Consider the following 12,523-nt stretch of genomic DNA (forward strand, 5'->3'; position numbering starts at 1 on the left):
GAAGGCAGACGGAGCCGCTCGGCTCCAGAACCGAAGCGTCAGTGGGCGCCGGCGTCCGCGCGGAACCCGGCCAAGCCCCGGGTGCAGGGGCAGGGTGGCTGGCGCTGAGCCAATCGTGGCTCGTGACGACAGGGCCCAGCCAATCAGAGCACGGAAAGCTTGGCGCACTCAGGGCGGGGCCGGGCGGGTGAGAGCCCGCCCCCTTGCAGCGCGGCGGCCAACGCCTTCGGCCGGGGCTTGCGGGAGCCGCGCAGGTTCGCAGACTCCGGGGACGGGGCGCCTGGAGAGCGGGGAGACGACGTCCTCCCGCCCGGCTCATTTCGTTACGGGCGGTGGCCTTGACAGGCGTGTCGGTGCCTGCCGTGGCGCATTCTGACCCGGGCTGTAGCTCCCGCCGGAGACTGTGCCTATGGTTGGGGCAGAGTGAGGTCGTTGCCTTGACGACGGCAGCATGCGGCCCGCGGTCCTCCCGAGTGTGCGCCTGCGGCAGGCCGAGGCCGCTCTGCCTCCCCGCCCGCTTCGGCCCCGACCCGCGGCTGTGTCCCCCGAAGAAACCGAACCAGCTCCGGAACTGCGGGTTTGCTAGTCAGCAGCTCGTAGCCCTGCGAGCGAGATGCGTTTCACCCCCAATTCGTTTCCAAGTTGGAAACCTTTGGGTCTTTCCATGTGAAAGGATTTTAAAAGAAACGGTAAGCATAATACTTCTATTATCTTTTTATAAAAAGATTTTCTTTCTTTATTTGAGAGAGCATGAGAAGGGGAGGGTCGGAGGGAGAAGCAGACTCCCTGCCGAGCGGAGGGCCCGACGCGGGCTTTGATCCCAGCGCTCCAAGATCAGGAGCGGAGCCGCAGGCAGTCACGGAACCCGCTGAGCCACCCAGGCGCCCCAAGCACAGCACTTTTATTTCTTATTTATTTATTTTTTTAAAATTTTATTTTATTTGTACAATACTTTAAAAAACTTTTATTATCTCGTTCATTGATCTATGATAGATTTCAGTCTGTCTTTAACAAAATAAACAAAAATTAGCATTGTTTTTAGTACCTGATTGTTGGCATTAGAACCGTATGCTTACATGGCACGTGTCCAGGAATACGGCATTGCCAATTTGGCCTGGCATCCTTTCAGTCTGTGCAGAGGAGTAGAAGGCATGAAAAACTGTAGTTTATGAGTAACTGTTTCAGGAAACCAGCGGCTTTTTAGGCTGTGATACTTCTAAGGCATTCGTGGGCAGTAAAAAGTAAAAAGCAGGTGTGTTCAACGTGCTGTGCCTACGTGCCTGGTTGCTTTCCAGAATAAAATTTGCTTACTGTTAGCTTGCGATGCGTTTCGTCACATCTTAGACCCGCTTTAGGCAATCTTAATTTTGTTCACTTTGCATTTTCAGGCATTGAGGACACCAATTGCAAAGTGTTTAAAAATGATTCAGATTACAGTGTCCCCGTATTTTTGCTCTTGGCATGAGAAACCTAAAGGTCTAGTCCTTAAGAAAACATGCTGTCTTAATGAAAGGGAAAAAAATTCAGGAAAGGAGAGAGAGAATTACACTGAGAAATTTTTTCAAACAGACATTTTATTTAAAAAATAGTAGAGATTCAATGGACGTTAATATGTCAAATATGGAAAGTTAGTGTTGTGGGCGCTGTTCTGTAAACAGCTTGTAGAAACTACTATCAAAGCTAGTGGTAAATTATGAAATAGTTGGAGTTGGTGTTGACAGGAATTTATTTTCATCTTTTCCCACTTCGGGTCAGTCTTCTGGTTTTCCATGTCTGTCTGCCCATCTATCTGTCTATCTATCTATCCCTAGATTATTAAGGTAAACTGATGAAAATGTATACAAGCTGGATTATCACAGTTGGCTAGAACAAAGAGGGTATTTATTTTGTTTCTGTTGTCAGTGTACTGATAACTGATAGTATGGAAGCAAATGAAACATCACAATTCACAATCTGGGTAAATTAGTTTTAGATTGCCTTAGGACACAATTAATGAAATAGGTGAGAGGTTTTTTTTTTTTTTTTTTTTTTTCTTTTCTTTTCTTTCAACGTTTTAGGAATGAGTATTCTTGTATTGTTAGGTTAAAAGAAATCAGCTCTAGAGGCACCTGGGTGGCTCAGTTGTTAAGGGTCTGCCTTCAGCTCAGGTCACGATCCCAGCATCCTGGTTGGCTCGAGCCCCTCATTGAGCTCCCTGAGCCTGCTTCTTCCTCTCCCACTCCCCTCTTTCACTGTGTCTCTCTCTATCAATCAATAAACAAACTCTTTAAAAAAATCAGTTATAAATCATAATTTGAATGTATAGTTACTGAAAGATTTTTCCTCACAAAACTCTTAGAACCATATTGGGATTAGGAGAAATATTTTTTATTCTTTGCTTTTGGAATTTAACTTCAAAATCAGGTTACAAAAATAAACTTAGGGGCGCCTGGGTGGCTCAGTTGTTAAGCATCTGTCTTCTGGTGAGGTCATGATCCTGGGGTCCTGGGATCCAGCTTTGCATTGGGCGCCCCGTTTGGCAGGAAGCCTGCTTCTCCCTCTCCCACTCCCCCTGCTTGTGTTCCCTCTCTTGTTGTGTCTCTCTCTGTCAAATAAATAAATAAAATATTTTATAAATAAATAAATAAATAAATAAATTTAACTCTGGAGTTACTAGCTTTTATATTTCATGACAGTCAAGTCTTGTGAATTAAAATCTAGCTGTATTTGAACTGAAAAGTTTTTTTCTATCCCAAAATATGTAGTAGAATGATCGCTGATCCTTCATCAGTCATTATTAGGATAGCCGTTATCCCAAAATGTCATAACGAGATGTAAAAGAATTCTAAACACAAAATTCAAATGATCATACTCAAAGTGAGCAATCATTAAAAGGATTTTTGAAATATTGTATTTGGTCCTACTAAAATTTAATTTTTAAACAATTTGTTTATATACTGTGATGTCGTTATTTTGTAATTTCAATATGGGAATTTAATTATGACATTAAGAAAGGTAAAGAAAAACAACTTTATCAGAGTTTCTTAGTGTTAACTTGGTAAGTGATCATTTGTGAACAAATATTTTTCCCAACTGAGCAGAAAGTGCATAAAGATTTTCAACTTTGCTTTTTTAAAAGATTTATTTATTTGAGAAAGAGAGAGAGAGCATGAGTTGGGGGAAGGACAGAGAGAGAATCCTTAAGTAAACACCCCTCCCCTATCCCCCACTCAAGCCTGGAGCCTTGGGGGCGCCTGAGTGGCTCAGTTGGTTAAAGCCTGGAGCCTGACTTGGGGCTTGATCCTACCACCCATGAGATCGTGACCTGAGCCGAAACTTAGAGTCGGTTGCTTAACTAACTGAGCCTACTTGCCCTTCAACTTTGCTTTTTTAAACCTGATGTAAAAAAAATAAATTTGATCTTCACTAAACCAAATGACTCTTGGTCTCAGGGCTATGAGTCTGAGTCCCACTTGGGTGTGGAGATTACTTAACAGTAAAATCTTAAAAAACAAAACAAAACTCACTTGCGCTTTTTCACCTCTGAGTGAAAAGGAGTTGTGTTTTTCTAAAGTAAGCTATAATTGTTTTCCATGATAGGTCAAGTATTGCTTTATCTGAATTAAAAATATATTGAATTTCATTAACATGACATCTAATAATTTAAACTTTATGGCTTTAATTCTTGTCTATTATGAAATGTCTTGTCTAAATGAAATAATTTGAGAAACATAGCTTAGATGTGGAAGCAGTAAGAAATTGTGTCAGAACAGAAGACCCATTAACACAGCGACTGCTCTAATATGGAAAACAAGTGGGGAAGAATTAATTTACTGGAAACGTGGAGACAATGAATATGCTCAGCATGATTAACTCTGTGTTTTGGTTTCCACAGCAAGAAGAATTCCTACTGGTTTAGAATTAAAATGGAAAAATATGAGAACCTAGGATTGGTTGGAGAAGGGAGCTATGGGATGGTGATGAAGTGTAGGAATAAAGACAGTGGGAGGATTGTGGCCATCAAGAAGTTCTTAGAAAGTGATGACGACAAAATGGTTAAAAAAATTGCTATGCGAGAAATCAAATTACTAAAGGTGAGTAAATACTGAGTTAAAAAATAGTTTCTTGATCAAGATTACATTTTTAGAAAAAAATTACTGTTTTTATATTAATTTATAGGCCAAAATTTAAGACATAAATTTCTTTTTTGACATGAAATAAATACAATGATTATATATGCATATTCCTTTGTGCTGTGAATATAAACATGATTTTGAAATATTAGTTGCTTCTTTCTAGATCCATCTGCGTATCTATCTGTCAGTCATCTCTGTGGGGGGTCCTACAGACCACTCCTCATGCAAGGATTCAATAGGAGGACTCAGAGCACTCAGCATGCAGTTGTACTCATGGCTGTGATTTATTATAGTGACAGGATATACAGCAAAACCAGCAAAGGAAAAGGCACATGCGGTGAATTCCAAAGGAAACCTGTCACAGGTTTCCAAGAAGCCTCTTCCAGTGGGGTCACATAGGATGCACTTACATTTTCCAAAAATGAGCTGTGACGGCGCGTGTGAAATACTGTCTACTAAGGAGATTCCGTAGATTCGGTGCCCAGGGTTTTTACTGGAGGATGTTCATGTAAGACACCCTCTGCCCGACTCATACCAAAATTTCAGAGTCCCCAAAAGAACACAGAGATTCAGCATAAACGTTTTTTTCACACATTGAGTCACTTTATCAGTTCTGGAAAGGATGAGACCCCTCACGACATCCAAGTTCCCAAGTGCCAACCAAGGGCTCACTTTGCAAGCAGAACTTTCTTTTTTTAAAGATTTTTATTTATTTTTTTGACAGAGAGATCACAAGTAGGCAGACAGGCAGGCAGAGAGAGAAGGGGAAGCAAGCACAGGGCTCGATCCCAGGACCCTGAGACCACGACCTGAGCCGAAGGCAGAGGCCTAACCCACTGAGCCACCCAGGTGCCCCAGACCTTTCTTTTTTAAAAGATTTTTACTTATTTTTTTTGACAGAGAAGCAGCGAGAGAGGGAACACAAGCAGGGGAGTAGGAGAGGGAGAAGCAGGCTTCCTGCTGAGCAGAGAGCCCGATGTGGGGCTTGATCCCAGGACTCTGGGATCGTGAACCAAGCTGAAAGGCAGACATTAACGACTGAGCCACCCAGGCGCCCCACAAGCAGACCTTTCTAAGTCTCGGGTCTCAGGCCTACTATGGGATCTTTTTCTCTCTCTAATCAGTCTCACCAAAAGTTCATCAATTTTATTTATTTTTAAGAAGAACCAATGTTTGATCTTCTCTATTTTGTATTTCTTTTTTAATTTAAATTCAATTAACCTATAGTGTATGATTAGTTTCAGAAGTAGAATTTAGTGATTCATCAGTTGCATACAACATCCAGTGCTCATTACATCATGTGCCCTCCTGAATGCCCATCACACAGTTACTCCATCCCTCCCCGCCCCCACCATGCACCACCTCCTCTCCAGCAACCCTCAGTTTTTCCTAAACTTTTATGCTTTCTTTCCCTCTCTGGTTTTGTCTTATTTTTCCTTCCCTTCCCTTATGTTCATCTGTTTTGTTTCTTAAACTCCACATACGAGTGAAATCATATGATATTTATCTTTCTCTGACTGACTTATTTTGGTTCACGTAATACCCTCTAAAATTTTTTTTTTTTTTTTAAGATTTTATTTATACATTTGACAGACAGAGATCACAAGTAGGCAGAGAGGCAGGCAGAGAGAGAGAGGAGGAAGCAGGCTCCCTGCTGAGCTGGGAGCCTGATGTGGGGCTCGATCCTGAAGGCAGATACTTAAAGACTGAGCCACCCAGGCCCCCTGTGGGTAGCTCTTTTCTTTACTTTTTACTTTTTAATTAATTTAAATTTTTAAAAGATTTTATTTGTCAGAGAGAGAGAGAGAGTGCGCTGCAGGCAGAGGGAGAAGCAGACTCCCTGCTGAGCAAGGAGCCGGATGTGGGACTCAATCCCAGGACCCTGGGATCATGACCTGAGCCAAAGGCAGGCACTTAACTGACTGAGCCACCCAGAAGCCCCTATTTTTAACTTTTTGAGGAACCTCCATAATGTGTTCCAGAGTGGCTGCACCAGTTTGCATTCCCATCAACCTTGTAAGAGTGTTTCCCTTTCTCTGCATCCTTGCCAACATCTGTTGTTTCCTGAGTCAATTTTAGTCTTTCTAACTGGTATGAGGTGGTATCTCATTGTGGTTTTGATTTGTATTTCCCTGATGTTGAGTGATGTTGAACATCTTTTTATGTGTCTGTTGACCATTTGTATGTCTTCTCTGGAGAAATGTCTCTTCATGTCTTCTGCCCATTTCTTGACTGGATTATTCATTCTTTGGGTGTTAAGTTTGATAAGTTCTTTATAGATTTTGGATATGCCCTTTATTTGATAAGACGTTTACAAATATCTTTTCCCATTCGGTAGGTTGCCTTTTAGTTTTGTTGACTGTTTCCTTTGCTGTGCTAAAGGTTTTTATCTTGATTAAGTCCCAATAGTTCATTTTTGCCTTTCTTTCCCTTGTATTTGAAGACATGTCTATCAAGAAGTTGCTGTGACTGAGGTTAAAGAGGTTTCTGCCCCTCTAGAGATTTTTTTAAAAGATTTTATTTATTTGATATATAGAGAGATATATAGCAAGAGAGGGAACACAAGCAGGAGGAGTGGGAGAGGGAGAAGCAGGCTTCTACTGAGCAAGGAGCCCAACATGGGACTCGATTCCACGAACCCGGGATCATGACCTGAGCCAAAAGCAGGTGCTTAATGACCAAGCCACTGAAGTGCCCCCTCCTCCCCGAATTGTGATGGATTCCTGTCTCACTTTTAGGTCTTTTATCCATTATGAGTTCATTTTAGTATAGGGTCTAAGAAAGTGGTCCAGTTTCATTCTTCTGCATGTGGCTGTCAGATTTTCCCAACACCATGTGTTGAAGAGGCTGTCTTATTTCCATTGGATATTCTTTCTCACTTTGTGAAAGATTAGTTGACCATGGAGTTGAGGGTCCATTTCTGGGTTCCCTGTTCTGTTCCACTGATCTGTGTGTCTGTTTTTGTGCCGGTAGCATACTGTCTTGATGATGACAGCTTTGTAATCTATTTCAAAGTCCGGGATTGTGATACCTCCCGCTTTGGTTTTCTTTTTCAAGCTTGCTTTGTCTATTTGAGGTCTTTTCTGATTCCATACACATTTTAGGATTGTTCCAGCTCTCTGAAAATTGTTGATGGTATTTTGATAGGGATCGGATTTGAGAGTGATCTGGCAGTGACATCTGTTAGCCCATTGATCACGAGGGTTGATTTGGCTGATCTGACTGGCTGCGGTGGTCCCCTTCATCACCTCACTGCTCCATGTGCATCTCTCCCAAAGCTGCACGTTCGGGTCTACTGAGGATGACCTTCCCTGATAGAGGAGGACCATTCTTTGGTCAAGGGTATATGAGTAGTTGTGCTCTTCTCCTAGAACTTCCAAACAAGTTCTCAAGGTCTTTTTCCTTTCCTTTCCTTTCCTTTCCTTTCCTTTCCTTTCCTTTCCTTTCCTTTCCTTTCCCTTCCTTTCCCTTCCCTTCCCTCCCCTCCCCTCCCCTCCCCTCTCCTCTCCTTCTCTCTCCTTCTCTTCTCCTTCCCTTCCTTCCTATCTCTCTATCTTTCCTTCTTTCAGTAAACTCTACCCCCAGTGTGGGACTTGAACCCACAACCCTAAGATCAAGAGTTGCATGTTCTACTGACAGAGCCAGCCAAATGCACCTGTACTTCTCTCTATTTCATTTTTTGTTCTCTAGTATTTCATTCCTTCTACTTAGTTTGGGTGGGTTTATTTTGCAGTTCTTCCCAACCTGTTGATATAGATGCTTACTTTAACTTCCAGCCTTTCCCCCCCTTATATATACATATAAGGCTATCTTTCCTTCTATGAGCAGCTTGGTATGTATTTCAGAAATTTTCATTAGGAATTTAAAATATTTTCTCATTTTCTTTAATTTCTATATACGTGGAAACTATCTAGGTTTCCTCCCCTGGTTTTTTACTTTTGCCACAATTTTCTTGTAATCTGAATATATAATATGTAACATTTTATTACTTTCAAAAAAATTTTTAAAGATTTTATTTATCTATTTGACACAGAGAGAAAGAATGAGCATGTGCACAAACAGAGGTAGCAGTAGACAGAGGGAGAGGGAGAAGCAGGCTTCCCACTGAGCAGGGAGCCCGTTGTGGGGCTTGATCCCAGGACCCTGGGATCATGACCTGAGCTGAAGGCAGATGTTTAACTGACCGAGTCACACAGGTGTCCCCCCTTTCAGATTTTTTGATACTTTCTTTTTTTGGTTCAGAATGTTAAGTCATTGGAAAAAAAAATTCCTTGTGTGCTTGAAAACTATTCCATTAAGTCAAGTTTGTTTAATTATGTTATTTAAATCTTCTAATTTTTCTAAATTATTACTGATTTTTTGTATGTTTTTTCCATCTGATACTGAGAAGAAATATGTTAAACTCTTCCTCTGAGTTAATTGATTTGCATGTTTTTCATTGTAGTTCATTTAATGTTTATAAACAGAAAAACTATGTTATTATTACATTAAATTTAAAATTATATATTCATGTTGAATCAAATGTTTTATCATCACAAAATAACTTATTAATGTTTTGTCTTAAAGTCTGTGTGAAGCTAATAAAGCTACGCTAGTTTAATTTTGATTAGTGTTTGCATAGTGTATCTTTTATACATTTTTACTTGAAAGCTTTTCAATTCTTGTTTAGATGTGTCTCTTGTAAACATCATATGGTCACATTTTGCTTTTCATCTTCTTTGGCAACCTTTGCCTTTTAATTGGAATATTTAGTCTATTTACACGTAATGTAATTTCTAGTATATTTCACCATAAATCTACCATCTTAATATGTGTCATTTGTCTTACTACTTTTGTATTTCTTTTTATTTCCTTGGATTAATTATTTATAATTTCCTTATTCCTTCTAATAATTTGAAATTTATACATCATATTTCTCACTTTTTAGTGGTTATCATAGACATTTGTTCAAGTCTAACATTATCTGATACTTGTATTCTTCTTCTAGGTAATATACACCCTTGCAATACTTATCTCTGGTTATTCCCTTCCATCATATGCTAACATTGTTATACATTATAACTCTTATGTATTTTTTTTTAATTTTTTAAAGATTTTTATTTATTTATTTGACACAGAGAGAGATCACAAGTAGGCAGAGAGGCAGGCAGAGAGAGAGAGAGGAGGAAGCAAGCTCCCTGCCAAGCAGAGAGCCCAATGCGGGACTCAATCCCAGGACCCTGAGATCATGACCTGAGCCGAAGGCAGAGGCTTAACCCACTGAGCCACCCAGGCGCCCCCTCTTATGTATTTTTTAAACATCACAAGACATAGTTATTGTTCACTGTTCATTTAAGTTTATATTTACCTATAACTTTCTTTGTTCTTCCTTTTGCATCCCTGGCCATTTATCTGGGATCTCTTCTCTTCTTGGAGTGTATTATTTAGGATTTCCTTTTGTGATGATCTACTGTATACAAAACATTTCATTGTTAGTTTGCATGAAAGTGTTTTTTTTTTAATTAAAAATTTTTTTGAGGGGCGCCTGGGTGGCTCAGTGGGTTAAGCCGCTGCCTTCAGCTCAGGTCGTGATCTCAGGGTCCTGGGATCGAGTCCCACATCGGGCTCTCCGCTCAGTGGAGAGCCTGCTTCCCTTCCTCTCTCTCTGCCTGCCTCTCTTGTGATTTCTCTCTGTCAAATAAATAAAATATTTAAAAAAAAAATTTTTTTTTTGAAAATATTTTTTTTTATTTATTTGACAGACAGAGATCACAAGTAGGCAGTGAGGAAGGCAGAGAGAGAGGGGGAAGCATGCTCCTTGCTGAGCAGAGAGCCCGAAGCCGGACTCTGGGATCATGACCTGAGCTGAAGGCAGAGGCTTTAACCCACTGAGCCACCCAGGTCCCCTGAAAGTGTCTTTTTTTTGTCATCCCTGAAAGATATTTTTGCTATGTATGGAATTTGAGGTTGGCAGTTGTTTTCTTTCAACAAAATGAAGATAACATTGTTTTGCCCTCTGACTTCCATTCTGCTCCTGGGAAGTCAGGTGTCTGTCTAATTGCTGCTCTTTTATAAGTTTATTTTTTTTATGTCTGCATCTTTTTTTTTTCATTCAGCTTTTTATTAACATTAAGTGGACATATAGAAAAGTATGTATCTCATAAGAATACATCTCTGTACATATATTTTTAAAGATTTTATTTATTTATTTGACAGAGATCACAAGCAGGCGGAGAGGCAGGCAGAGAGAGAGGAAGGGAAGCAGGCTCCTGGCTGAGCAGATCCCAGGGCCCCGGGATCATGACCTGAGCCGAAGGCAGAGGCTTTAACCCACTGAGCTACCCAGGTGCCCCATACATCTCTGTATATTTTTAAAAATTAAACAACTCCATGTTACCACTGTGTATTTCAAGAGAGAGAACATTAAAATCACTCCATAAGCTTCCCTTACGTCTTCTGCAGCCACTACTGCCTTCCACCTCTATCCAGGTCACAAGTATCCTAATTCTTTTTTTTTTTTTTTGAGATGTTATTTATTTATTTTGAGGGTAGGGGCAGAATTCCACGCAAACTCCATGCTGAGTGCCAAGCTTGATGCAGGGCTCAATCCCACAACCAAGAAATCATGACCTGAGCCAAAACCAAGAATGAGACACTCAACTGACTGAGCCATCCAGGTGCCCCACAACTATCTTAATTCTAATCAGCATAAGTTAGTTTTATTTTCTTGTTACTTGGTATTTTCTCTTTGATCTTGTTTTTCTGAAATTTCACAATGTGTCTAGTTTGGATATCTTTTACTTCATTGGGTCTTTATGAATCTATGATATGATTTCTTTTATTAATTCCACAAATTCTCTTTTATTGTTTCTTCAAATATTATCTCAACTCGTTCCCTTTCTCCTCTATTTTTGGGACTTCAGTTAACATAAATCTTTTCATTGAATTATATTTTTACCTGTTTTTCTTTTCATCTGTTTGTCTCTCTATGCCTCTTCTGCATAATTTATTATGATTTATCATTTGGTTAAATAACTAATTTTCTCCTCAGTATGATTAATCCCCATCACTGAATTGTTAATTTTGAGTATTGTATTAGATGGTACACAAAAATATAATTATAGCTCAGTGAATTATTAGAAAGCAAACATCCGTAGAACCACCAGGTCAAGAAATCAAACATTGCCAACAACCCTTTTCTTGTACTTTCCCAGTCACCTTAACCCCTTCCTTCTTCTTTAAGGTAAACACTATCCTGACTTGCGTGTTAGTCACTGCCATGATTTCACCCCCACATTTACCAAATAAACATGCATTCCTAACCACGATAGTTTAATTTTATTTATTATCCTCATAAAATACTTTCTTTTCACTCTCTTAATGTTATCTGTTACTCAACAGTAGTTAATTTCAATGTAGTCAAATTTTTAATATTTTTTTTATTATATTAGTCACCATAAGTACATGATTAGTTTTTTTTTTTTTTAATATTTTATTTATTTTATTTGACAGAGAGAGGTCACAAGTAGGCAGAGAGGCAGGCAGAGAGAGAGGGAGAAACAGGCTCCCCACTGAGCAGAGAGCCCGATGCGGGGCTCGATCCCAGGACCCTGAGATCACGACCTGAGCCGAAGGCAGAGGCTTAAACCACTGAGCCACCCAGGCGCCCCCATGATTAGTTTTTTAAAAGAAATTTATTTTTTCTCACCATAGCATATACTATCCCTGACGTTCATCACCCAGCCACTCCATCCCTTCCATACGCCTTCCCTCCAGTAACCCTCAGTTTGTTTCCTGAGATTAAGAGTCTCTTATGGTTTGTCTCCCTCTCTGGTTTCATCTTTTTTTTTTTTTAAAGATTTTTTTTTTTTTAAGATTTTATTTATTTATTTGACAGACTGAGAGAGATCACAAGTAGGCAGAGAGGCAGGCAGAGAGAGAGGAGGAAGCAGGCTCCCTGCTGAGCAAAGAGCCTGATGCGGGGCTTGATCCCAGGACCCTGAGATCATGACCTGAGCCGAAGGCAGCGGCTTAATCCACTGAGCCACCCAGGCGCCCCTCTCTGGTTTCATCTTGTTTCATTTTTCCCTCCCTTCCCCTATGATCCTCTGCCTTGTTTCTCAAATTCCTCATATCAGTGAGATTATATGATAATTGTCTCTCTGACTGACTTATTTTGCTCCGCATAATACCCTCTAGTTCCATCCACGTCATTGCAAATGGCAAGGTTTCTTTTTTGATGGCCGCATAGTATTCATATATATATATATATAGAGAGAGAGATCTCTCTCTCTCTCTCTCTCTATATATATATATATTGATATATCACATCTCCTTTATCCATTCATCTGTTGATGGAGATCTAGGCTCTTTCCATAGTTTGGCTATTGTAGATATTGCTGCTATAAACATTCAGGTGCACATGCCCC

General features: G+C 40.2%; 1 protein-coding gene across 1 annotated transcript in view; it reads left to right on the forward strand.

Moving 5' to 3' along the window:
• The first annotated feature begins 217 nt into the window (after positions 1-217).
• Positions 218-12,523, forward strand: part of CDKL2 (cyclin dependent kinase like 2) — a 47,616-nt gene continuing 35,310 nt past the window's right edge. Inside the window, exons 1-2 of the mRNA XM_045998293.1 lie at positions 218-689; positions 3,875-4,073. Coding sequence (XP_045854249.1) covers positions 3,906-4,073 — 168 coding nt within the window. The 5' untranslated portion in view covers positions 218-689; positions 3,875-3,905. The remainder of the gene's footprint in view (positions 690-3,874; positions 4,074-12,523) is intronic.

Source organism: Meles meles, chromosome 2, assembly GCF_922984935.1.
Source record: "Meles meles chromosome 2, mMelMel3.1 paternal haplotype, whole genome shotgun sequence".
NCBI lineage: Eukaryota > Metazoa > Chordata > Mammalia > Carnivora > Mustelidae > Meles > Meles meles.